General features: G+C 38.6%; 1 protein-coding gene, 1 long non-coding RNA gene and 1 pseudogene across 2 annotated transcripts in view; 1 reads left to right on the top strand and 2 right to left on the bottom strand.

The window, feature by feature from the left end:
• Window positions 1-18,719, bottom strand: part of PCGF6 (polycomb group ring finger 6) — a 34,322-nt gene extending 15,603 nt beyond the window's left edge. Inside the window, exons 1-8 of the mRNA XM_015536726.2 lie at window positions 18,356-18,719; window positions 17,445-17,544; window positions 17,258-17,354; window positions 16,148-16,203; window positions 15,988-16,047; window positions 14,990-15,098; window positions 10,025-10,052; window positions 1,580-1,678 (exon numbers count right to left, since the gene is read on the bottom strand). Of these exons, the coding sequence (XP_015392212.2) occupies window positions 1,580-1,678; window positions 10,025-10,052; window positions 14,990-15,098; window positions 15,988-16,047; window positions 16,148-16,203; window positions 17,258-17,354; window positions 17,445-17,544; window positions 18,356-18,712 (906 nt within the window). The 5' untranslated portion in view covers window positions 18,713-18,719. The remainder of the gene's footprint in view (window positions 1-1,579; window positions 1,679-10,024; window positions 10,053-14,989; window positions 15,099-15,987; window positions 16,048-16,147; window positions 16,204-17,257; window positions 17,355-17,444; window positions 17,545-18,355) is intronic.
• LOC122231718 lies at window positions 12,132-17,075 on the top strand. Its single transcript, XR_006208948.1, has 3 exons — window positions 12,132-12,464; window positions 16,158-16,331; window positions 16,861-17,075. It is a non-coding gene; the product is annotated as an uncharacterized LOC122231718 (long non-coding RNA).
• On the bottom strand, window positions 12,468-13,121 carry LOC102968261 (annotated as a pseudogene).
• Window positions 18,720-27,184: the final 8,465 nt, after the last annotated feature.

Genomic DNA, 27,184 nt, shown 5'->3' on the forward strand with positions numbered 1-27,184 from the left:
AAAGTTAAATGTTGAAGACAAATTTTATATAATTTTATTTCAGGGGTGCCGGGGTGGCTCAGTTGGTTGAGCATCTGACTTCAGCTCAGATCATGATCTTGCAGTTCATGAGTTCGAGCTCCACATCAGGCTCACTGCTGTCAACACAAAGCCTGCTTTGGATCCTCTGTCCCCCTCTCTCTGACCCTCCCCCACTTGCAGTCTCTCTCTCTCTCTCTCTCTCAAAAATAAACACGTATATACACACACACATATATATATATATATTATATATGTGTGTGTATATATGTATATATACGTATATATATAAAATTTTATTTCAAAATGCTGAAAGCCTTGAATTCTATGATATGAAAGAAAAAACCTACATTTTTACACAGCCAAACCAATTTGACAACCACATTTCTTAAAACACCACATGTGAAACTTATAAATGGTAATTCTGTTCTGATCAGTATCTAGCCACAGAGGAAGTAATCTATACCCTACAGAAAGCCCTCTTGGGTGGCATTTCTTACTTTATATAATCAGGTGCCACTCTTCTGAATTCTGCTTTTAGAAATAATAGACTGTTATGGGATCACTTACAATTCTTTGTCCAGGGGTCTCTAATAAGTTACCTTTTTTTTTTTTTTAATATTTATTTTTGAGACAAAGAGAGAGACAGAGACAGAATGTGAGCGGGGGAGGGGCAGAGAAAGAGGGAGACACAGAATCTGAAATAGGCTCCAGGCTCGGAGCTGCCAGCACACAGCCCAACTCTAGGCTCGAACTCACGAACTGCGAGATCACGACCTGAGCCGAAGTTGGACACTTAACCGAATGAGCCACCCAGGCGCCCCATCTAGTTAGTTACCAGAAGACTAGCAATAACCTCAGGTAAGCTGTGGCTACAAGGTGGCCAGGTAAGTTATTTCCAGTTTTCAGTTGCCATGAGAAATATCTGTTAACTTAATAGCAAATAGTGTTTTAAATAAAAATTATTTCTTCAAATTTTACACATGATGGAGAACAAAATCCTCTTTAAAATTTAAGTAATGAAAGAGCAAAACTATATAGATGTGCGTTGTCAGTGACCCACATTCTATTTAGACTTTATGTTCAACAATACATGAGGTTCGAGTTTCTACCTTATAACAAGAACATACTACATGGCTAGAATGGGAGATCTTTCCTAATGCTCAAAAAACAAATAGGGTCTCTATTAGACAGCTATTTCACTTTTCTAGGTGTCTTGGACCTAGCTTGTCACAAACGCAAGGATGTCCTCTGAAGAGAAGAGGATGGGTGATAAACAACCTTCTGCACTATCAAAGAGACAGCCTTGGGGAACCGAGGCTCGTATTCTCAGCTCTTCTCTGACACTGACAGGTAGTCAGTCACCAATGCCAGTGAGAAGCAGACAGTTGGTCAAATGTGATTCAAGTGGGGCTGGAATCACTGTGTCCCAATATTTAATTAGCATTTACATTATCTACATATCATAAAAGCCACAGCATGCAATCCTTTTTAGCATTTCTTCAGTATACTAAAGGTAATCTCACAGCTTCATCTGTCCTTTTACACACATATACTCTACCTGACAAGCTGGATCAAGACCCATTTTTCTTCTGAGGAATTTTTCTACATGCCCAATAGTTGCCTCTCCAGAAACTCGGACAAACTTCTTTTCCAAGGGCTACAAAAATAAACATAAATAAATATTTTCAGAATAAATACATATAATGTATAAATCATAAAGCAAATTTTATAATAAAGATGTTCAACAGATTTATGAAAAAAATTACTATGAAATTTGAGCTCATTTACCTACCAAAGAAGAAAAAAGGAATTTTTGCTTAGCTTCCCCTCTGAAAAGTATGTCAATAATTTTTTTTAATAGAAAAGCTTACTGGTTTAATACCTCATCAAAAATAAAACTTAAGAGTAAAATGTATTGACAGAGAGAGAATATCTAAGACTAAATTATGTCTAAAACAATCTAGCATCCTCAACAAAAAAACTGCAAGGGAAAAAAAGAACAAGATGGAGAAGGAACGTCTAGACTGAAAAAGATGTGAAGAATATAAATAAGAGATATGTCAACCAATTACAATGTATGGATCGCATTTGGGTCCTGATTTAAACAAACCTATACAATAATTTTCATGAGATAATTTTGGAAATTTAAGTAGCATGTGGATATTTGATTAAGGAATTACTATTAGTTTTCAAAACTGTAGTATCCCTATTGTTTGTAAAAAGTCCTTATCTCTTAGAAACAAATCTGATTATTTACTGATAAAAATGTCTCAGATTTGCTTTAAAATTGTGAGAAGTGGTGAAGACATAGATGAAACGAGATTGGCCGTGAGTTTATAATTACTGAAGCTGAGCGTGTACATGGGCATTCATTTTACCATTCTGTCTATTTCTGTGTAAGTGTGAAATTTTCCAAAATAAACGGTTTTCTTTTTTAAGAGGAAAATAAAAAGACTGACATCTAGACATATGTGGCTGGAATCTGATCCGATGGTCTAAGGTGATAGGGGAGATGCCACAGGGTCTTAAAGGAAAAGCTAACACTTAGCCAGGCACTCCATCTCCAAGGCAGTTTTAAGGATGTTCCTCTCTAACACAAAGGAAAAGCTGAGGTCATCAGAACTAAAAGGGTACCTTTTAGGAATACATGAACAATAGATTAGGTGCACGTTTGTCTCAAATGACAGCACTCAAGCTTTCTTATCTGTAGTTTGGTTCCTTAAGATATTCCCTTATAGTAACGCTACCCCTTATTACCACAGTGCAGCAGACAGCATAGGTGTTAAGCACAGATACTCCAGAAACAGACCCCCTGCGTTTAAACCCTGGTTCTGCCATTGTCTAGCCCTAAGTCTTTGGGCAAGATGATGAACCTTTCTGTCCCCATTTGTGAAAGAGATAATAATAGCACCTACTACATCTCACAGATTTTATCAAGAGGAAGGTGAGTTAATGTATGTAAATAACTATTAACAATTCCTGGCACATATTTACTACTGGTGTGTTGTGATCATTTCACTCTTTATGTAAAAGAACTTGACTCTTACATAAGAAAGTCTATATAAGAGACCCTCATCCCATGGTTATGGGATACTGATACAATCTAGACAAAAATGGCAAAGTTTCACGCTCTTTTATTGTAAGTACAGGAATCATCTCACAAAGCTAAAGCAGTCTAAGGAGGTACAGCCGTGCCCCAGGTGGAGTCCCCAAGAAAATATCTCATTGTAGGTGGCACTGGTTAGCATAAGAATCCTATCAAGGACCTTGAGAAGCTGCTATTCTGAATTATCTAGCTATGCCTGTCTGGCAACCAGTGTTTTTTTTTTTGTTTTGTTTTTTTGTTTTTTGTTTTTTTTTTTGAGAAAGAGCAAATGAGTGGGGTAGATGGACAGAGGGAGAGAGAATCTTCAGCATGCTCCACAACTCAGCATGGAGCTGGACACAGGGCTTGATCCCACAACCCTGGGATCATGACCTGAGCGGAAATCAAAAGTCAGACGCTCAGCTGAACTAGAGAGCATTTCTGAAGGTTAATTCCCTGGGCTTACCTCAGGTATACCAGCAGAGGACAGTCCAATTTCTCTCATTTCTAAATTCTTAGTGAACACCTCACCCTAGGCGTTTGTTAAAATTAATCCAACTTAGCTAAAGTTATAAATACTATTACTTTTTACCTTTTTAAAAAATGTTTATTTTTGAGAGAGTGAGCGAGCATCAGAGGGACAGAGAGAGAGAGAGAGAGAGAGAGACAGAGAATTGAAAGTAGGCTCTGTGATAATAGCAGAGAGCCTGATGTGGGGCTTGAACTCACCAACTGTGAGATCATGACCAAGCTGAAGTCAGATGGCTTAACTGCCTGAGCCATCCACCCAGATGCCCCAATACTGTACTTTTTAGATCACCTAGAACAGAATTATGAGATCTGCCAACACCTGAAAGAGAAAAAAAACGTGTCTTGGCTTTCAAAGCCAGGGTTCTCATGTGGCTGACTTAGTCCTCATGCCCCAGGTTCACAAGTTAACTGGATTTTTCCTCCATATAATTCACATTCAGTTTTTTAGAAGACAATTTGGGTTTTTTGTTTTTGTTGTTTTGCTTAAAGCTCTAAAACAGTTCTCACCTACATAGTCAACTCTTATCTTTTCTGCTACACCTCATAGTCTCCTACCATCTGTAAATAGGAAAAAAAAAAAAATCCAGATTTATACCTCTTTGAAATTAAGCACAGACAGCAATCTTCCCTACCATCTATAACACAAAAGGCCAATTTTATAAGAAAGTTGAATAAGCTAGTTTAGATCTGTAGGGAGATTTAGGAAAGTTATTTTCTTGCTTTAGATAATGCATACCACTAAACAGATCTTTTAAAGAGATGATACCAACTCATAATTACACTTTACCTTGAAAAAATTCCTATTTCTGTCAACTGAAAAGGCCTAGAAACTGTTATGTACCCAATAGGTAGGTGAACCCCCAGTAGCCAGATTGATTTTTAAAAACCACCAAAAGGGGTGACACCTGGGTGGCTCAGTTGGTTAAGCGTCTGACTTCAGCTCAGGTCATATCTTGCAATTTGTGGGTTTGAGCCCCACATTGGGCTCTCTGCTGTCAGCACAGAGCCTGCTTTGGATATTCAGTCTCCCTCTCCTTCTCTCAAAAATAAACAAACATTAAGGAAAAAAAAAAAAAACACCAAAAGGAACTAGGACACCTTGGAGAAAGGACTAATTCCATGTCTGGGGGACAAGAGATGTACAAGTTGAACATAGAACATCTTGTCTTATCAGATAGCAAGAAAGTATTACAGACTATGATACCTATGATAGGACAATTTGAACACCAATAAAGGTAATAAATAAAATAGGTTTAAATCACAAATATGTTTAAATTTAGGAGTTCACACTAAAGTAAAAACAAAAACAAGAAAACCTATTTGATTTGGCCAAGACTGGAGTACGCTCATGAACCAACTCATTACTCTGAGCTTGGTAAGTAAAGGGAAAGAATCAAGCATTTATCTTGCCTTTCCTATAAAAACGATTCCACTGGCTAACCAAATAGAGGAAAGAAAGTTTCTCTTTATAAAGGTATTTTAACTAGTAAAAGAAGTGGGGGCGGGGGGGGCCTCACTGGCTTAGTCAGTGGAGCATGCGACTCTGGATCTTGAGGTTGTGAGTTTGAGTCCCACATTGGATGCAGAGATTATTTTAAATTAAAATCTTAAAAAAACAGGAATGATAGCATCATTTTCCAAACCCTATTAAGCTAATGGGCTTAGACACTGAGCACCAATGGTTGCTAACATAAAGAGATCCAGACAACCAGATATTATGTGCCTCTAGATAGACAGAAACACCACCTATGACGTATTCTTGATCCCTTCAAATCAAACCTGTATGATCAACACTCTGAACTTAACTATCAGTTTATGGGAAAGAAGACAGAAGAACATGCCAAATTATACCACAGTGATACAACATCAAAACCCAATCTATAGAAAACTACAGGACAAATGACTCCTTGTCATCAACAACTGCAAGAAAAAAAGAAATGGAAAACCTAAAGATTTGAAGACATTCATATCCAATCACAATGTGTGAACTTCATCTGGATCCTGACTTAAAGTGTTTAAAAAAAAAAAAAAAAAAAAAGTGGGGTGCCTAGGTGGCTCAGTTGGTTAAGCGACCAGCTCTTGGTTTCAGCTCAGGTCATGATCCCACATGTGGGGTTCTAGCCCCACAATGGGCTCTGTGCTGACAGTGCAGAGCCTGCTTGGGATTCTCTCTCCATCTCTCTCTGCCTCTTCCCCACTCACACACACTCTCTCTTAAAATATACCAACTTAAAAAAAAAGAGAGTGAGAGAGAGAAACACCCACTGTAATTGACGCAATGAAAAATTTGAACAATGAATAGGTACTTCACAGTAAGAAACTGTTATTTGGAGGCACCTGGGGAGCTCAGTCAGTTAAGCATCTGACATGATTTCGGTTCAAGTCAGGATCTCACAGATCGTGAAATCAAGCACTGCATCAGGCTCTGTGCTGACAGAGTGGAGCCTGCTTGGGATTCTCTCTCTCTCTTCTTCTTCTTTCTCTGCCCCTCCGCTGTTTTTTCTCTGTCTCAAAATAAATAAGCTTAAAAATATTGTTAATTTATCTCATTCACCACCCCCAACCTTTTGTAAAATGACTAACATACAAAGTTTTAAGATAGTACCATGAAGACCCAGATAGCTTTCACCTAATTTACAAACTGTTGATATATTGCGGTATTTGCTTTATCTCTTCTAATCTATATGCATGTATGTATATGTGCATGTTAATTTTTTATTGGACCACATGATTTATGTGCATACACTGAGATATTTTACTCCTAAACATATTAGCAATTATTTTCTCAGAATAAAGGGACTCTCCTGTATAACTACAATATAATTATCATGAAACATATATAATATTCAGGAATTTAACATTAATACAACACAATTATCTAAATAGTCCAAATTCTTTTATAAATTGTCTAATACCCATTGTAAATTGTTCTTCTATCAGTGAAGGATCACACATTGCATTTTGTTATGTTTCTGTAATCTTTAATAAAGAATAGATCTGCCACTTTATTTTTATCTTTCATGACAATGACGTTTTTGTAACTTTTTTTTTTTTTTTTTTTTTTTTTTGGTATGATACATGGTCATTAAAAAAAAGAGACTCTTGGGGCGCCTGGGTGGCTCAGTCAGTTAAACATCCGACTTCAGCTCAGGTCATGATCTCACGGTCCGTGAGTTCGAGCCCCACATCGGGCTCTGGGCTGATGGCTTAGAGCCTGGAGCCTGCTTTGGATTCTGTGTCTCCCTCTCTCTCTGCCCCTCCCCCATTCATGCTCTGTCTCTGTCTCAAAAATAAATAAACATTAAAAAAAAAAAAAGAGAGTCTTCCTTCAAGAATACTGAAATATGTTAAGTGTCCAACTTCGATTCAGGTCATGATCTCACAGCTCATGGGTTCAGGCCCCGCATTGGGCTCTGTGCTGACAGCTCAGAGCCTGGAGGCTGCTTTGGATTTTGTGTCTCCCTCTCTAGACTCTCTCTGCCCCTTTCCCTGCTCGGGCTCGGTCTCTCTCTCTCTCAAAAATAAGTAATAAAAAAAATTTTGTTTTAAATACTAAAATATTTACAGATGAAGTGGCAAAATGCTGGGGATTTGTTTCAGTATAATAGGGAAGTGGACAGAGGTACAGATTAAATTGGCCATTAGTTAACTGGTAAAGCTGGGTGACAGGGAGGTTCTACTTTTCACTATGTTTAAAATTTTTCATAATTAAAAGTTAAAAAAAATGACTCCTGGGAAACATTATCTGGACTGTATTACTGCCTTGTGAAACACTTTGAAATTGAATATAGCAAACAGGCTTTATAACTTTCATGCTACAGGTCTACATGGTAAAGAGTTTAACATCCTGCTCAGACATATTTATTTAAACTCAAAGATATGAACCAACAGATTCATCATCACTTCTCATAGGCATAAAACCTATAAATTAACATCTGTATCATCAATTAAAACTGAAAATTTAATGCCTCAAAACTATAAGAGAATAGTATCATCAAACTCCTATATACCATCACTTAGCTTTACCAACTCAAGGCCAATTTTGTTTTAAATATACCCCACTCATTTCCTACTGCAACTACTTCCTGCCCCCATTAGTTTTGAAGCAAACCCCAGATGTATTATTTCATTTGTAAATACTTCAGTATGTATCCCTAAAAGGTAAGAGCTCTTTAAAAACACATAATACCATTATCATACTGTAAAATCCCTTGATATCAAAAAATATCTAGTATATGTTCAAATTTCACCCATTGTCTCAATTTTCTCACCCAGCAGGAAATGATTTTACTCTTTTTATGGCTACCATTAAAGAGAAAACAAAAATAAAACACAGATTTCATGAAAAAATTTAAACCAAATACGGACTCAAACTAAAATTCCAATTTATGCATGTATTTTTATCGATACATTTTTTATACTCTCAAAATACATACCCTAAATATATTATGAACAATAATTCTATTCAAAGTTTCCATCAGATCTTGGCTTACTTTTTAAAAGTTTTACAGCTTTATTGATATATAATTCATATATCATTAAATTCACCATTTTAAAGTATACAATTCCATGGTTTTTAGTTTATTGGTAGAATTGTGCAACTCATCACCACTATCTAATTTCAGAACATCTTCATCATCCAAAAAGAAACCCCACACCAATTAGAAATCACTCCCAGTTTCTCCCTTTGCCCTGAGACTACGGCGACCACCCATCTATAATACTTTGTTACTATGAATTTCTCTGCTCTAGACATTTCACACAAATGGAATCATGCATATGTGCCTGGCTTCTTTCATTTAACATATTTTAAAACTTCATCCATGTTGTAGCATGTATCAGTACTCGATTCCTTTTTATTGCCAAATAATACTCTGTTGTATGGATATATCATACTGTGTTTATTCATTCATCAATTGATGGATATTTGGGGTGTTTCCAATTTGGGGCTATTTTTTCATAAATTTTTTACAGTTCATTTTCAAATCAAATCCAAATAAACTCCATACATTGTAGTTAGTTACATCCCTTGAGTCTCTTTTAATTAATCATCCTATCTATATGTTCCCTCTTCACCTCTCCCTTTTATTCTGAACAAACAGAATTGTTTCCATTGTCTAGATTTGGCTTATTATATTCTTACAGTGTCATTTAACATCCCTGGATTTCTTGTAAATTAGTAATTAAATCTAGGAGTGTGATCAGCATAACATTTGTTTGTTTTGGCAAGAATGCTTTACAGGTGGTATTGTCATGTTTTTCTAATGTGTTAGGATTGGAACTACTTAAATATTCTAGGTCCATATGCTTTTGTGGAAGCAACAGGCTAATTAATTTCTAGCTCTTTCTTCATGAAGTTTTTACACTCTCTTGGGTGTCTGGCTACTACAGATGATTGGACAAACATCTTTAGCAAACTCTAGGAGCATAGGACACTATATTTGACCCATACAGAAACTTATATGCCACTTTCCCACCCACCACACTACTATGAAAGAACTTCCTAAAGTTAATTGCCATAAATTTGATTTTTTACAACTTAGAATAAATTCAAAGTTACCAAACTTAACACTGCATCCCCTCCATCACTGTGATCTCTGGGAAACATCTATAATATACTTCATCCACAGAAGTAGCCACCTATTCCTGTGCTGTAGTTCATGTCTCTCAGCAACTGTATTCACAAAACAGTATACCGAACCAGATATAATCCACCCAAGTGTTAGTACAGACTTTGACAAAGTCACTAAAAATCCAAACAGATCAAAGCTATTTCCTTATATATTTACAATCCCAAGTAAGTATAAGGCCTGATTTAACCCTTTTTAAAAAGTTACCCTTTCAAAAAAAAAAAAAAAAAAAGTTAGCTTTTCCTGAATGACTCATCCTATAGGAGCAACACTGTGTACAATGGGACCTGTGATAATAGAGCCTTTGAGACAACTCTGAACTTACGTATGTTACAAAGGAGTTCATTCTTCTAAAAATTCAGTAAATGAAGTTACAAGTTAGGGCAGGTTACCTTGAGCCCAAAATGTTATGTGCAAATAAAAATTTAAGCTCATATTTAACCAAATGCCAACCATGCAAAAAATGCTTTGAAACATTTTTTTAAATCACCAAATTATCCTAGTATTTGGTTTTAGAGTTTTAGAAATATCTCACTTCTATTTCCTTAGACCACTGTCCTGTATTAATAACAAATCCCTACGTATTAACTCTTTTCTCATAAACTTATTATGACAGCATTACTGAACGTACTTCGTATTTCTACCACTTTTATTCACAAAACACTACTGGAATTGAAAGCAATCTCCATGATTGCTAATCTGACTACCAAATTGTGTACTACAGGGTCTTCCTGTGAAGTAAATGAAAATAAAATACCTTAAAATGTCCCGTGCCTTCATTAGCACTGAAAAATGAAAGCAAAATTAATCAACATTTTAAACTATACGTTAAATCATAAAACACAGAAAAATAACATGGATATAAATGCTCGAGGAACATCAATTTAATCTTAAAACGCCACCACCTACCCTTTTATGAAATAAAGAAATGTGGTTGTCACGTCTGCCACCTACTGGAAGGTAAAGGCAGTTTTCTCCGCTATTTTACACTACTTTGTATACTTCCAGGAGTGAAGAGTATATCCTTAATATTTAGGTTTCCCCCGCATGTTACATTCTAACATTTTCCAATTTATTTTTTTTTAACATTTTCCAATTTAAAGTAAGACTTCTTTTTTTCCTATCATAATTAATGTGTTTTCTCTTTACAGTAACCTTTACAAGATAGATTTCTTACAAGAAGGCTACTAGATTTCGTTAGTTTGCTTATAGCATAATGGGCATGATTTGCTGTTTGCTCTTCACCTAGAAGTGCAAAGGGACTTCTTAAATCCATTACATTTATGTCATGAGGAGACAATAGGCTCTAACTTTTGTTGATCATCTACTATGCACAGGCATTGTATTAGGTCTTCATAGAAGATGCATGCTTTTCATTTAGTCCTCATAATAGCCCTGCATATCGGGTATTAGTATCTCCCTTCTACAGATAAGGAAAATTAGCCTCAGAGAGGTTTAGTAACTTAAGGTCACAGAGCTACTAAGTGATAAAGCTTCCAACTCATGTGTACCTAGCATCAGAACCCACATTCTTTCCTATAGTGTTGTGAAGAGTAGGCCAGACCACAATTGCATCATCTACAAAATATTCTTATAATACAAATATAATAAAGAAATATATTAAAAGATAACATAAAAGCTACATTATAAGCACACAGTATGTTAATATAAATGTTATATATATATACATATGAATGTAATATAAACCTAAAATATATAATATAAACTTAGCGCTGTAAAATAAAATATCCTACTTGTTACAAGAATTATTTCTATAGAATCCATGATGTACAGTCATCTGGCTTCTGCTTAAGCACCTAAAGAGAGAACTTCTCAACTGACAAGTTAGTTCATTCCATTTGTGGGCAACTTGGTTAGAAATGGCTTGCTCGCACTGAATCAAACATGTTTCTCCCTGTAACTTACACCTACTAGTCCTAATTTTGTCTTTTGGTACTCTTGTGAACTAGATCCAACTTTTCTTTTTATATGATAACCCTCTAAAGATCTGAAATTAATTTAAGGGGCTTAGGATTGTTCTTTTTCAGACTATTTTTGTTCCTTCCCTTACCACATATGACATGGTTTTCTAACTTTTTGCTATTCTGGTTACACCTCATTTTACCAACCTCTCTCTTAAAATGTAGTGCCCAGAGCTCAACATAATACACTAGTTGGATTAATACAGCGTACAGTTGGATAACAACTCCCTGGTCGACTAAGTGTTACTGAGCTGAAGATTGCATTAAATTTTGGCTGTATCATACTGATCTCATGTGAGTCCATTTTATTCACTAGGCAGATGTACATATTACAGGACCACAGAGTACTTTAACCTTTATTTTTGAATGACCCTGCATTATTTCAATATTCATACATTGTTAATAGTTTAGACATGGTAGGAATACCATAAATTGATACTTAAAACACTCCTGTTAGATGTTATTATGATTCCCAGTTTAGAAAAACAGAAATTGACGAGAATTCAGCTACATCCCAAAGGTTATATACCGTTAGTTACTGAGACTTTTCAAAGTCTATGGTTTCTATATACACTATACTGCCTGCCTGAGGTTATTTCTTTTTATAATCTTCTACTTTACACACAAACTGAAGAACAAAAACAAGAAGTACAAGACTATCTAAATATCACAAGACACGCATACCCAATTTAGGGGGGCACCTAGCTTCATATTCCAGTGGTTGAAAAGTCACTGCCCACGAGATGAACCTACCTCGGTTTTTTTTTGCTCCTCCAACTCAAGTGGGGTCAACAGATGGACCAAATTTGCTTTTGTACTTGCATCAGGTTAAAACTCATCTGCGCTTGTCCTGCCATGAGAGAGCTGCCTATGCGTTACCCTCAGTAGCCTGACTTCTGTGAGAACATAAAAGCCTTTCCATGTAGTGAACTCTGGGGACTGGTGACTTCAAAAGGACTCTCTGCTTCTGGAAGCTTTCTTTCAAAAAGACTCCTTGCCACTCTGAAAGCTTTTTTCCCCTCAACCAGTTGAAAATGGATAAAGGGCTATATTATGAGTCAGACTACTCATCATAATCATCAACACAAAAGGCTCAATTCTTTCTTTTCACAGATAGAGAAGCTGAAGCTCTGAGACTAGAAGTTCTGTGAGGGCAAAGGCCATGGCTGACTTCTTCAAACCCATATTCTCAACCACTAGCAGAGTGCTGTGCTGGTATGTAGCTGGACCTTAACATCTTGTGAATAAACAAAAAGCAATTTGTTAATGTTTACAAAACTAGATAACAGAAAAGCTAGGATTTAAACCTAGATCCTCCCTTATTCCAAGCAAGGGCTCTTTTTCTTTTTTTCTTCTTCTTCTTCTTCTTTTAGAACAAGAACCAAGTCTTTTATTTGTTCATTTCTTGCGTTTGAAGTATTTCTCAATGACATCCTTGGCCTGAGACTCTTTGCCACAGTCCTTAACCACCAAACAGTTGCAACCAACCACTTGATGGGGTTTTCCCTCTCTGTCAGTTTTACATAGGCCCACCCATTCCCCTAGTTTCTTGTTGTCATCAACCTTAATTAGGTTGACTTGGTATTCAGCACAAGGGGCATCCATCAACTTGACGTATATAGGTTCATCACACTTGGATGCAAGCACACAAAGATGGGCTTGGCGCTTGGCGAATTCCACACGCCAGCCCATCGCGGGAGAGGGCAGTCTTCAGCACCTCTCGTAAAGCAGTATTAACATCCGTTGCACCTCCAGCAGCAATGCCTTCCTCAGCCATGGTGGTGGGTTACCGGTGGAGCGAAGCTTGAGTGCAACAGAGCCTCTGCCTCCCTGGGACTCCCCATGGCAGGGAAAGAGCATGAGGGCTCTTTATTCTACAGCAGGGAAAATTTGCTAATGAAACAAATTTGGTAAGTGTTAATGACTGCCCTGAGTACTGTGGTCAATCCTCACTCATCAGGAAAGCCTGCCATGATTTATTATTGATTTCTGCTGCGGGCAAAGACAGAGGTAATGGTGGCATACCCATCACTTATTTGCCATCTTTACATCCCTGCCACTTTTCAAAAAATGTATAAAAAATTGATCATCAGTTCTTACTGTGTACCAGTAGAAAACCTTACATTTCCCCAAAATATTTTTTAGAAATATAAACTCCTTTCAGTTTTCAAATTTTAATTAAACAGACTTACAAAAAATCAGGTTACATAGTAAAAATTCAAACACAACGCAAAGACTTTTTCCCTACTGTAGACTCACAGACTTCAGTTGCCCTTTTCTAGAGGCAACTGCCATTAACACATTAACATTTCTTTTATATGTCCTTTCAGGAATGATCTGTGCATGTAAAAAAGAAATGTATATACACATATTTCCCACCATGCTCTTTAAAAAAAAACCATACATGGGCACATGCGATGTATTCTCTTATTTTGTTGATTGTTCCATTTAAGCATATATGCTGTTACATTAGCACATACTCATGTGCTATATACCATTATTTAACCAGGTCCTTTTTAGATTGGAACACATTCTTTATTATCAGAAATTGCTTGTTTAAAGTTTGGTATTACATAGTTTCTGTTCATTCCTCCAAAGGGATTATTTTGTTATCAACCACTACTACATGGGCTTTGTGTTCTCGCCCCTTAGGTGTCCTTAATATCAGCCGAGAACATAGGGTGACTGACCACATAAAGAGGTAAACACAACATAGCACAAGCTAGATACTAAATAGATGATACAGGCGATCTAGAATTATAAGGAGAAAGTTACTGAAAAGTAAAATAGTCATCAGCGACACAAAATGGAAAATCTAGATTTTCTAAAAAAAGCATGTTAGTTTATTCTGCAAACTATGTAAGAATTTTGAAAACTGCAGTTTGATACATGCCAACTCTATGATGATACTGTATTTAACAATGTTGCAATATAATAGAATATACCATATGCTACATATAAAGTTTGAAAGAAGCAATTTATATCAATTGGAAAGATATCCAACCACTTCAGAAAACAATTTGGCAAAACCAAGTAAAGTTGAAAACAAATATATCCTAAAACTCAGCAAATCTATACTCTTAGAGAACGATCTCACATATACACAAAGAGATACGTACAAAAATGTTTAAAGCAACATTATTTATAACAGCAAAAAAAAAAAAACAACAAAAAACTGGAAACAAGCTATAAGTTCAACTGTACAAGAAAAGATAAATTACGGTATATTTATTTTAAGGGAATACCAGGCAATGGTGAAAATGAATCAACTAGAATTACACATTTCCTCATGGATGAATCACACAATGCTGAGTGAATAAAACAAGTTGGAAAACACAGTGATACCATTTAAAGTTTTTAAATGGGCAAAAGCAACTCTACATCATTGCTTAAGGATAAATACGTGTGATAAACATATTTTAAGAAACCATGGGAATCGCAATCATTACTTTTAGGAGCCTGGTTATTAACCTCTAAGAACAGAGGGATGAGCAGGAAGGGGTGGCCGAAGGGTTTGTGCCATACGAGCGTGTGGTATTTCTTAAGCCTGATGATGGTGACAGAAGTGGTGTAGTGCTATTCTTTAGACCTTTTTCTAAGTCTTAAATATTTCATGATTAATTTTTAAAAGGATATCACAAAAATTTGATTTTACCTACGTTAAGGATGATTTCATAACTGTTGGACTTAACAAATTCTTTATTTTAAGGTTAAGAGGTAGAGAGATTAAGGGTACTCACCCAATGAACTCTAGTAGTAAAGACATATCAAGTTCAGGTGGGATACGAAACACTGATTCTAAGACTTTCTTAGATCTTCCTTTGCTCGAAGGGACTGGCTGTGGAACAGCTATTTAAAAGCCAAACAAAAAAGTTGGGTTAGAATAAAAGTTTCATGAATTGAGATCTTTGAAAAATATTACACAGATATTATAACTATGTTGACTATTTAAAAGATGATAATGCACTCAATCTCCCTTTAATAACATTAAATAATCTGTCAAAGCCAGTGAAATTGCACGTGGGGACCACTCCACAATGGAAGGCAGGTATACAGGGCTGGTTTATCAGGGCCACAGAGAGGGCTCATAACACAACGGTTGTAGATAATCCTTAACAAGCACTATTGTGTGCAAGGGCTCAGGGGTCATGCTGAGCACTGCACGTGCAGATTCTCATTTAACCCTAATCATGATCCCATGACATAGGTATACTGCCTTTTTTTTTTTTTTTTTACTTAAAACTGTAAAAAAACGGAGATTACTGTTCAAGTGAGATTAGGCAATATATAGTACGTGGAAGAACCAGGACTTAAACACAAATTTATCTAATTTCTAAGCTATCACATCACCATCATCACAAAAACTGAACAGTTACTATGTTCCAGGCACTGTTTTAAGTGCTTTGTATTACTCAATGCATCCTCACAACAATATTAGGAAGTACTATGATTATCCCTACTTTATAGATGAGGAGTCTGAGACATTGAAGTAATTTGTCAGAGTCACACAGAAAGTGGCAGGGCTAGGATCAATCTCAGACCATCTAGCTCCAGAGCCTGTACTCCTTAATTTTTATAATTAATTAAATTGAATTACACATCATTAATTTCATCATCTTTCTCGCTCTTTGAGCATAAGAAAACAAGCTATCACCAAAAATAATTTCATAGGGAATAAATTTCGTTAAGTTAGTGGTCTTTAATCTATAAATACATTATGGTATACACCCAAACTTACCAGGTTTAGGTACTTCTAGACCTCTTTCTTTATAGAAATCATGCATTTGCTTTTTTTCTCCTAAAAAATGATAAAACACAGACTAAATTACACTTAAAATGTAACTAGTAGAGTCAGCAGAGATTCTGGGGTTCACAACCATGTAATAAAATAAACTTACTTTCCTCTAGATTGATCACTAATTTGTACACTATGTCTTGTAACTGTCGGTCCAACCTAATAAAAGGAAAGGATGGAGAATACCTCAGAATTCAGCAAAATGCATTTTGGTACAGAGTGAGAATAACTGATGCTCTTTGTAAATAACTGCTTTCTCTTGGGAGTGGATATCTCCTTTTTCAGAGGTGAGTTACTTTTTTTTTTTTTTTTAATTTTTTTTTCAACGTTTTTTATTTATTTTTGGGACAGAGAGAGACAGAGCATGAACGGGGGGGAGGGGCAGAGAGAAAGGGAGACACAGAATCGGAAACAGGCTCCAGGCTCCGAGCCATCAGCCTGGAGCCCGACGCAGGGCTCAAACTCACGGACCGCGAGATCGTGACCTGGCTGAAGTCGGACGCTTAACCGACTGCGCCACTCAGGCGCCCCCGAGGTGAGTTACTTTTATAGGTAGCACCAGTTCTCAACCGAGAGAACCTCAAGTCATTAATTATATGTAATCATAAGTAATCACAGACTATTGAATGGTTTGCTAAATTGTTCCATGTGGACTCTCTTATTCTCCTGATAAGAATATGAGCTTGAGTGCGGAAACTGGATTTTGAACTTCTGTGCATCATCTGCAAACCATTCTTCTAGAAAGATAGTAAAAACGTAATAGTATTTGCTGAACAAATGAAAACCAATCCACTTTTAATATTTTTCTTCACTTAGGAAACATAGTATGAACTGAAAATCTGAAAAAGCCACAATGACCTAGGACACACCGGTTTTTCTAAAGAGGCCAGTTGTTTCAGGCATCATTTTTAAAAAGCAGAATTCTAACTATCCCCAAATGACAAACCTAAACTAGCCACAGGAACTTGACTGATGGAATTAAAACCCTCAAAAAGAGAGGCCTGTGCTTATTTATTTATTTATTTATTTATTTTTGGTCCCAGAAGGTATCACAGTGCCTGGCACACAGTAAGTGTGTTAGATATATTTCTTCAGAGAATATGTAGTTGCCTTTTTGAAACATGTCAAGTATTCATTCCCAACTACACAACTAGAAGTTTTCATTAAACAAAGTATATTTAAAATATAAATTTTACTTATATATTTTTCTTACCTTATGTTATACAGAGGTTGTGTCTGATGTACTACTATGTTGCATTTTGGACATCTGTTGCTATAGTAAAAATGTCTTACAATGCAGCTTTTACAAACTGTTGAAAAATAAAATGTTTAAATTAGGATGCTTTGGAGACATTTCAAAAATTGAATGTATCATTTCAAAATGTGAACTATATGCTTACATGTATGAAGACATTCTGTAATGGTAGTTGCATCTATTAAGTAACCTTTGCAAATGGAACACAAGATGTACGGGGTCAGTTCTGAGAGATTAATCAGGCGCTGCAAATGCAATGGAAGTAGTTTTAAAATACAAGCCCTTGCCTTCTCAAATTCTTAAGCCATAATCCCCACATATCATTATGAACAATGTAACTTACTTTGCAACACCACAATATTACAGTACCTCCAACCCTTCAAAATACTTCTGAAAGTTACAATAACACAATATAAACCAGTGTTTCAAAAGGACTTTATTCTCCTGGATATACTGCATACTGCCAGATGAGGAGCATCTTACTTTATGAAATACTTACAAAACGGTCAAACTTTCCAGATACAGGTGTTTACGTTTAATAGGTCAATTCTGACTGGCTAGGTGTATTACCCAACTTGATGAAGTATGCCCTACCACATTAAACAAACAAAACAAAAAACAAAACAAAAACAACCATCCTTTTCAATTAGAGATTGACTGGATAGGGAAGAGTGTGCCATCCTCTCAACACCCTGTAGAAGAAATGGACTGTTTCTCGTCCGACTTGCAAGTTCCTGGAAAGAGAAGCACTGCACCCTACGCGCCCACCCGCCTGGCATAATTTAATAATGATTTACAGAAAGATCGAGTCGGACCCCGAGAGCCTAAGTGAGCGGCAGGAACCTCACAAAGAGTCGACAGGGGGTCGGGCGGGGAAACAAGCCCAGTCCGCGCCACATGCCTGGGCAGGTAGAGCAGGGAAGGGTGGAGGTCGACGCGAGTGCCAAGGGCTACAACGGCGAGCCGGGGACGCGCGGCCCGGCCCTCGATGGGGAGGGCGGGCTTCGTCCCGGAGGCCCCTCTGCCCCGGCGTGGTCAGGCAGGGGCTATAAATACCTCCTCCTCGTCCTCGGAGTCCGGCCGGCCTCCCTCCAGCCTCAGCGAGAAGTGGCTCATCTCTTCCTCCTCCTCCTCTTCTTCTTCCTCCAGCTCCTCATCCTCTTCCAACTCGTCGTCCTCGTCCTCGAAGCGGCCCCTCATGCGGCCCAGGCTGCGCTCCGGCTCCAACTCTGGGGGCCGGGCGCCCGAGCAGCCGGGAGCCCCCGCCTCGGGCAAAGGCGGCGGGCCCTCCTCCCCCGCTGCGGGTGCCGGGGTGAGGGCAGGCGGGGACACGGCTGGCGGCGGCGGCATGGCCGCAGCTCCCTCGGCCCTGGCGGCTCCCGCGCTGCCCGTCGCCAACGAAACCCTCTCCATGCCGGGGCTAGAGGCCGGTGGAGACGAGACCCAGTGGCTGGCTAGCGCGGGAGTACTGCCGACCTGCCTACGCTGCCAGTGCGCAGGCGCGAGAGACCTGCAGGGCCGCTGGGAAATGTGGTTCGCTGCCCTCACCTAAACCTGGGCGTGCACTGAGCCGTTCTGCATATAGGGTGGGGCCCATGGCCGCATTTAGAAGAATCAAGTTTTCACTTTGGAAGGCTGATGCTCTCTTCACTCCTTTTTAATTTAATTTAATTTTTAAGCAGTTTGCTTTTTTAAACTGATCTCTACACCAAATGGGATTTGAACTTACAACCCTGAGATCAAGAGTCCCGTGCTCTACAGACTGAGTCACTCGGTTGTCCCTCTTCACTCCCTTTTTTAAAATGATTAAATTGTTAAGCATGTGACTTCCGCTCAGATCATGATCACATGGTTCATGGGTTCAAGCCCCAGGTCAGGCTCAGTGCTGACAGTTTAGAGCCTGGAGCCTGCTTGGGATTCTGTGTCTCCCTCTCTGCTGCCCCTCCCCCACTTGTGCTCTGTATCTCAAAAATAAATATAAAAATGTTAAAAAAAAATGAAAATGACAAAATTGGTACCATTCCAGACAGCAGTGTTCTGTCTGTATGGATTGATGCACAGAGCGCTGAAATAGGTGCCATCATGATGTCGTATTATGAACCATAATGACCTAAGTTTGAGTGGCGATTGCGCGTTTCTTTCATCCAAGATTATTTCCATGAGGAAGTATGACATTTCTATTTTGAAATATGTAAGTTTATTTGGAGGAATTAAATCTTTTATTGCCATAGGATGGACATTTAATCACCATTTAAAGACCATCCTCGAGTCCCTATCACATAGAAGAAAGTCATTATATTTACTTCAACAAATATTTACCAAAGGTCTATTGTAGCAGGAACTGAGACCTATTCATGCACTCCTACCCCCCACCCCCCAATTTTTTTATGAAAGAGATATGGCGTTGGCATAGTTTATCCTTGCTAACATAGTGCCAGCTAATGTCATGATGCTTGTAAGCTGGATTCAGAAAGGAGTTAAAAGCTCCTTAACAAAACAATGCTGGGGGTGGGGGGATCACACTTGAGAGAGAATGTGTTGTCACTGAGTAAAATCAATGCTAATTTGGGAGTGGTGTACATACTTCTTAGGGAACTGGTGAGGAAATCAAGTCATTATGCTTATTTGGGGAAAACTGAACCTGATTTGATGAGCACCCATTGCCCCTGGACTAGACTCTCCCTCTCCCTCTGTAGTCGCCAAAATCTGGTCAAGCCTAAGATACTGAAGTATGCAAGATTCAAAAAGTGGAAGAAAGGAAATGTCTCCTCCTATATGGAAGAGTATAAAGCCTCGAGGAAGGGGGATGGGAACTGGACTAGGATATTGAAAGAGGATGGTTGAAGAGAGATTGAAAGGGACATAGACACCTGAGATAGTCTCCTTACATGACCCTAAAACTGTAAGAGCTTCCACCTGATTACATTAGATAAAGGCATAGCTTTTCACCTTTCAACATTGTAAGACAAAATAATTACTTGTACTATGCGTTTTAATCATAAAATTTTGTAGTGTGGGGTGCCTGGGTGGCTCAGTTAGTTAAGCCTCCAACTCTTGATATCAGATATAGGTCTTGCTCTCAGTGTGGTGAGTTGAAGCACCACAATGGAGTCTGCACTAGGCGCAGAGCCTACTTTATTAATATTATATTTTATGTAGAGTGTGAAATATTGAGAATCCTCAAAATTGTAAAGATATAATCAAGAATTGCACATTTTCAAATCTGGCAAGCTAACTGAATTATGAACTTGCATTACTGCCACGGGGGGGGGGGTAGCAGTTTAGTTAGTAAACAGAAATATCTGCAAGCTTTGTGGGTCCTAGGGTGTGAAAGGTAGTTTTATGTGTCATCTTGGCGAAGCTATAGTACCCAGTGATTCAAATACTTATCTAGGTATTGCTGTGAAGGCATTTATAGATGTAATTAACATCTACAATCAGTTGACTTTAAGTAAAAGATATTATCCCATATAATCTGAACAGATCTTATCCAATCAGTTGAAACCCTTAGGGGTAAAACTGAGATTCACCTGAGGAAGAGAAATTCTTCCTGAGGACTGCAGCATTAATCCTTCCCAGGAGTTTCCAGCATGTTGGCCTGCCCTACAGATTTCAGATCTGCCTAGCAAGCCTCCAGGATTGTTTAAAGCAATTCCTTGTAATAAATCTCTTAATAAATATGTGTCCTAGTACTTATATTTCTCTGGTAGAACGACTAATCCATATGGTAAATGGCTTAACTATGTGATATTTATAATATGTGAGGCCTTCCAAAATGTATCTATTTCATAAAATGAGGATTTTTTGTATCTCCATTATGATCTAAGTGTGTTTCCACATCAAAGTTATATTTGGGGCACTTACCTGGGACCTTTACATTTTGACAAGGCACCAGAATTGAATCATGTCCCAGATTGAGCCAGAACTCACCCTGAATGTTAACTTGTTAAAAATGGTGTAAATACAAAACAGCAGGAGTGGACCTATACAACGAGTAATTGCACTCCTTACATGATAATTAATTAGACTGACAGAGATGCTGTAGAAAAGATGAAACATCAGTACTAGAGGGGTTTTTTTTTGGGGGGTGCTTTGATATTCAAACAGAAGAGCATATCTAGAGGTGCCTGCCTGGCTCAGTCAGTGGAGCATACGACTCTGGATCTCGGGGTTGTGAATTCAAACCCCACACTGGGTGTGGAGCCTACTTAAAAAACAAGAGGGGCACCTGGGTGGCTCAGTGGGTTAAGCATCTGACTCTTGATTTGGGTGCAGGTAGTAATCTGGCAGTTTGTGAGTTCGAGCCCCATGTTGGGGTCTGTGCTGACAGCGTGGAGCCTGCTTGGGATTCTGTCTCCCTCTCTCTTTCTGTCCCTCCTCTGCTCGTGCTCTCCCTCTCAAACATAAATAAACATTAAAAAAAAAAAAAAGAAAATCATATCTAAAAACCGTTATGAAGGGCTCACACATTAATTAACTAGGAGATGGCAGTTGTTGCTTGATTATAAATGTTGATTATGAAGGATAGTGGGTCTCTGGGTACAAAATTGTTATTTTTATTTATTTATGTATTTTAAAAGCTTATTTATTTTGAGAGAGAGAGACAGCATGCAACCAGGGGAGGGGCAGAGAGAGGGGGAGAGAGAATCCCAAGCAGGTTCCTGCGATGTTGGCACAGAGCTAACTGAAAGCTCAATCTCACAAACCATGAGATGATGGCCTGAGCTGAGATCAAGAGTCAGGCTCTTAACTGACTAAACCACCCAGGTCCCCTTGGGTACAAACTTTTTAAAGCAGATCCATGACCAATATTGTGGGACTGGTTGGGGAATCAAGAAACCCCTAAATGTTCCTTGGGACTTGCAGCGATTTCCTGATACTCTTTGTAAATAAACAATTCACCAAAGTCTTTAATTTTTAAAAGCAGATTAAAAAAAATCAGGGGTGGGGCGCCTGGGTGGCTCAGTCGGTTAAGCGTCTGACTTCGGCTCAGGTCATGATCTCACGGTCCGTGGGTTCGAGCCCCGCGTCGGGCTCTGTGCTGACAGCTCAGAGCCTGGAGCCCGTTTCAGATTCTGTGTCTCCCTCTCTCTCTGCCCCTCCCCTGTTCATGCTCTGTCTCTCTCTGTCTCAAAAATAAATAAACGTTAAAAAATAAAAAAATAAAAAAATCAGGGGCACCAGGGTGGTTCAGTTAGTTAAGCATCTGACTTCATGATCTCGTAGTTCTTGAGTTGAGCCCGTGTTGGGCTCTGTGCTGACAGCTTAGAGCCTGGAGCCTGCTTCAGATTCTGTGTCTCCCTCTCTCTCTGCCCTTCCCCTGCTTGCACTGTGTCTCTCAAAAACAAATAAATAAACATTAAAAAATTTTGTTTTAGTAAAGGACTGGGGCGTCTCGCTGGCTCAGTTGGAAGGGCATGTGATGCTTGATCTTGGGGTCGAGCCCCATGTTGTATGTAGAGATTACTTAAATTTAAAAAAAAATACAAAGGATTTTATGGTATCAATATTCATTTCAAAAAAAAGTATTATTAAAACAGTTTCAAATCATCAGATGAATATGTTATATAAATAATTACTGATACAACTCTGACCCAAAATATAGACTCTAATCTAGGTCTAGACTTGATTTGTAAATATTATTATTTACCCTACTTCTTGTGCTGATTTGCTAACATGGTGAGGGTTCCTGAAACTCATAGCTTTGCCTTAATTTCAAGGATCACATGGCTAATGATCTAAAATTCTGCACTGCTGCTCAAGTCCTACAGATCATGTCTTCTGATGTTATACAACAAATTGTATTTGTGAAAGAAAATCAAACTTTAGATTCCTCTGAAAAGTCAGATTCCAAAGGTATTTAGCATCATGGTACCTTACCAAATTAAAATGTGTTTTTTGTTTGTTTTTCCAAATACCCCATCTAAAACAGACTCCTTAGAATTCCATTATAAAGGTTGGTAAGAACTATACTAAATCTAATTAAAGGCAGTGGATGAATATACTCATTTGTTGTTGTTACAAAATGTTGACTAGGTCTAGGCAAAATGATCTTTAAAGAGAAGAACATTGTTGAAGGACACACACATCCCAATTTTGAAACCTACTACAAAGCTACAATAATAAAAAACACTGTGGTACTAGCGTAATGATAGATGCGCAAATCAAATGGAATAGAACTGAGAAGGTAGAAATAAACCCTCACATTTGTAGTCAATTGGTTTTTGAGAAAGTTCCCAAAACAGCCAAAGGGGAAAGAATTTCAACAAATGGTGCTGGGATAACTGGATAGCCACATGCAAAAGAATGAGGTTGGACCCTTACCTCTTACCATATACAAAAGTTAGCTGAAATGGATGATCGACTTGGAGCACCTGGGTGGCTCAGTTGGTTAAGCATCCAACTTTTGATCTCAGCTTAAAAATTTTTTTTTAATGTTTATTTATTTTTGAGAGACAGAGAGAGCCAGAGCATGAGCAGGGAGGGAGCAGAGAGAGAGGAAGACACAGAATCTGAAGCAGGCTCCAGGCTTTGATCTGTCAGCACAGACCTCCCTCCGTATGGGGCTCAAACTCATGGACCACGAGATCGTGACCTGAGCCAAAGTCGGATGCTTAACTGACTGAGCCACCCAGGCGCCCCTTGATCTCACTTTTTAAAGTTTATTTATTTATTAAAAAAAATTTTTTTTCAACGTTTTTAATTTTTTTTATTTTTGGGACAGAGAGAGACAGAGCATGAACGGGGGAGGGGCAGAGAGAGAGGGAGACACAGAATCGGAAACAGGCTCCAGGCTCCGAGCCATCAGCCCAGAGCCTGACGCGGGGCTCGAACTCATGGACCGCGAGATCGTGACCTGGCTGAAGTCGGACGCTTAACCGACTGCGCCACCCAGGCGCCCCTAAAATTTTTAATGTTTACTTTTGAGAGAGAGAGCCAGCGGGGAGAGGCAGAGAGAGAGGGAGACAGAGGATCCAAAGTGCGCTCTGCGCTGAGAGCAGAGAGTCTGATGAGGGCTTGAACTCACGAACTGCAAGATAATGACCTAAGCCAAAGTTGGATGTCCAACTGACTGAGCCACCCAGGTGCCCCTATTTATTTATTTTGAGAGAGAGAGAGAGAGAGAGAGAGAGAGAGAGAGAGAGAGAGAGAGAGAGAGAATGAGCTCTGTGCTCAGACGTGGGGCTTGAACTCACAAAAAGTGAGATCATGACATGAGCCAAATTCCAGATCGGGCCACTTAACCAACTGAGCCACCCAGGTGCTCCATCAGCTCAGGTCCTGATTTCAGGATTGTGAGTTCAAGCCCTGTGTTGGGCTCTGTGCTGGATGTGAAGCCTACTTAAAACACATACACACAAATGGATCATGGACTTAAGTGTAAAAGCTAAAAACAGTGAGGGTACAGTAGCAAATATGAAAATGATACATTCTTTTTTTCTTTTCAAAATTATGTTTAAAGACTTGGAAGACAAAAAAAGAGGTCATAAAAATTGTACAATAGAAATAATTCCTGAATAATAATAATAATAATAAGCCTTCATGTAAAATGACACTGAACCGAAGAAAGAAAGACTAAGTAAGATTAAGCACAGTTTTTTTCTGACATGCTTTCATGAACCCACAGATACATGTCTGGTGCACATCATTATCATGTGTTAAAGAATGTTAGATAGCCCTTTTCTACCCTTAAAAAATAAAATAATAATTAAAGAGTTTTTGTGCGTGTGTGTGTGTGCTAACGAAATGTCTCCAATGATAGTTCTGAGAACCAAATCTTTTAAAGTATATAAGGCAAAATTTTGTCACTTGGGGTAGGGGTATGGATATATGGATAGGTCCTAAATGTTGGTTTAGCTTAATTTAGACCAATAGACCAATTTAGACCAATTTAGACCTGCACAATAGGGCAACCCATTCTTCTTGGCTGAGACTACTATCAGGAGGGCCACTGAGGAAAGAAAAGGACTCAGCCTATGGCAAACCACTGGAAGATACTGAAACAGAGCAACAATCTCCGTAAGATCAGTTTGGGTCCACAGAGGTAGAGAGTCCTTTAGTCAACAGTTGAAAATGAACACTTTTACATATCTTGTATAAGTCATCCAAGCAACCGAGTGGGAGAGGAGCAGAGAGAGAGGGAGACTAGGATCCGAAGCAGGTTCCAGGCTCTGAACTGTCAGCACAGAGCCCAACCCAGGGCTCCAACTCAAGAACTGAGAGATCATGACCTGAGCTGAAGTTGGCACTCAACCAACGGAGCCACCCAGGCACCCTTTAAGTTCTTTAAATTTATTTTTAATTTATTTAACTATTTAACTTTGTTTGTTTGTTTGTTTTAGAGAGAGAGCAAAAGTAGGGGAAAGGGACAGAGGGAGAGAGAGAATCTCAGGCAGGCTCCATGCTCAGCTTGGAGCCTGATGTGGGGCTTGATCCCACAACCCTGGGATCATGACCTAAGCACAAATCAAGAGTCAGACACTTAAACAACTGAGCGACCCACGCTCCCCAACTGTAAAGTTCTATACAGTAAATATGTTTGGCTTTATGGGCCAGTTGAGTAGCCTCTGTTGTAGCTACTCAACTCTGTTGCTGTAGCACAGAAACAGCCATAGATGATATATAAACAAATAACTCTGATTTTGTGCCAATAAAAGTTTATTTCTAAAGAAAGACAGTGGGCTATAGTTTGCTGACCCCAACCGTAGAACAATTAATATCCCAGCATTAAGTGTGAACTACCACACCAGTCGATAGACCTGTGGAGAAGGTATAATAGGAGTCAACCGTAAGAAAACAGAGGTGGAGGGGAAGAGTTGCCTAAGCAAAGTGTGCGGCAAATGAATGGGAGATAAGCTGGAGACATAGGCTTCAAGTAAGCAGGAGATTTGAACCAAGAGAAACTATTTGCATATTATTATAAATGAGGTGAGAAATCACTGAGGGGTTATAGGCATGTGAAAAATTTTAAAAGTCTTTTTTTACATTTCTTTATGTTTTGAGAGACAGAGAAAGGCAGAGCATGAAGGGGGGAGGGGCAGAGAGAGAGGGAGTCACAGATTCTGAAGGAGGCTCCAGGCTCTGAACTGTCAGCACAGAGCCCAATGCGGGGGCTCGAAGTCACAAACCACAAGATCATGACCTGAGCCGAAGTTGGACTGAGCCATCCAGGTGCCCCATATTTGTCTCTGTAATTTGATGGTAGAGAGAAAGCATGTCTGTGTGGGCCTAGATGGGAAAGATGCAAAATCCTGTGTTTGGCCTCTCTGGACTCTGCCAATGAACAGCTTCCTGCTGCTTTTGCTCTGCATCCTTAGCTATAATATGCTTTAGCCTTGAGAATAACCTGCAATTGAGTCTAATGAATACTTTTAGTGAATTGCCAAACTTGAGAAGATTGTGGGATTTTTTAGAAAGGTTTTCTTATTTTTAAGTAATCTCTACACCCAACATGGGCTCAAACTCTCAACCCCGAGATCAAGAGTCACATGCTCTACTGACTGAGGCAGCCAGGTGCTCCAGTTGTGGGATTTCTCGAACACTTTTGAAAAAGACTCATACCTCACATCATATTCAAGATTCAGTCCCAAACCAATGAGAGAGCTCATTGGAAAATGTATAAGCTCTAGGGGAAAACATGGGTGAATCTTTCTTTAACTTAGGTGAAAGTCTATTTATGATTCAAAATCCAGATGCAATTAAATAAGTTGACATGTTTGACATCATAAAAAATACTTCTGCATGGTCCCCAAAATATAAACAGTATCAAAGACAATGGCCAAACTGGGAGAAAGTATTTGCAACACATATCTCAGATAAGGACCTAATATGCTAAACAGATGAAAAAAACTTAAAAATTAGGGAACAAAGATAAAACTTAATCCC

This window comes from Panthera tigris, chromosome D2 (genome assembly GCF_018350195.1).
Source record: "Panthera tigris isolate Pti1 chromosome D2, P.tigris_Pti1_mat1.1, whole genome shotgun sequence".
Lineage (NCBI taxonomy): Eukaryota > Metazoa > Chordata > Mammalia > Carnivora > Felidae > Panthera > Panthera tigris.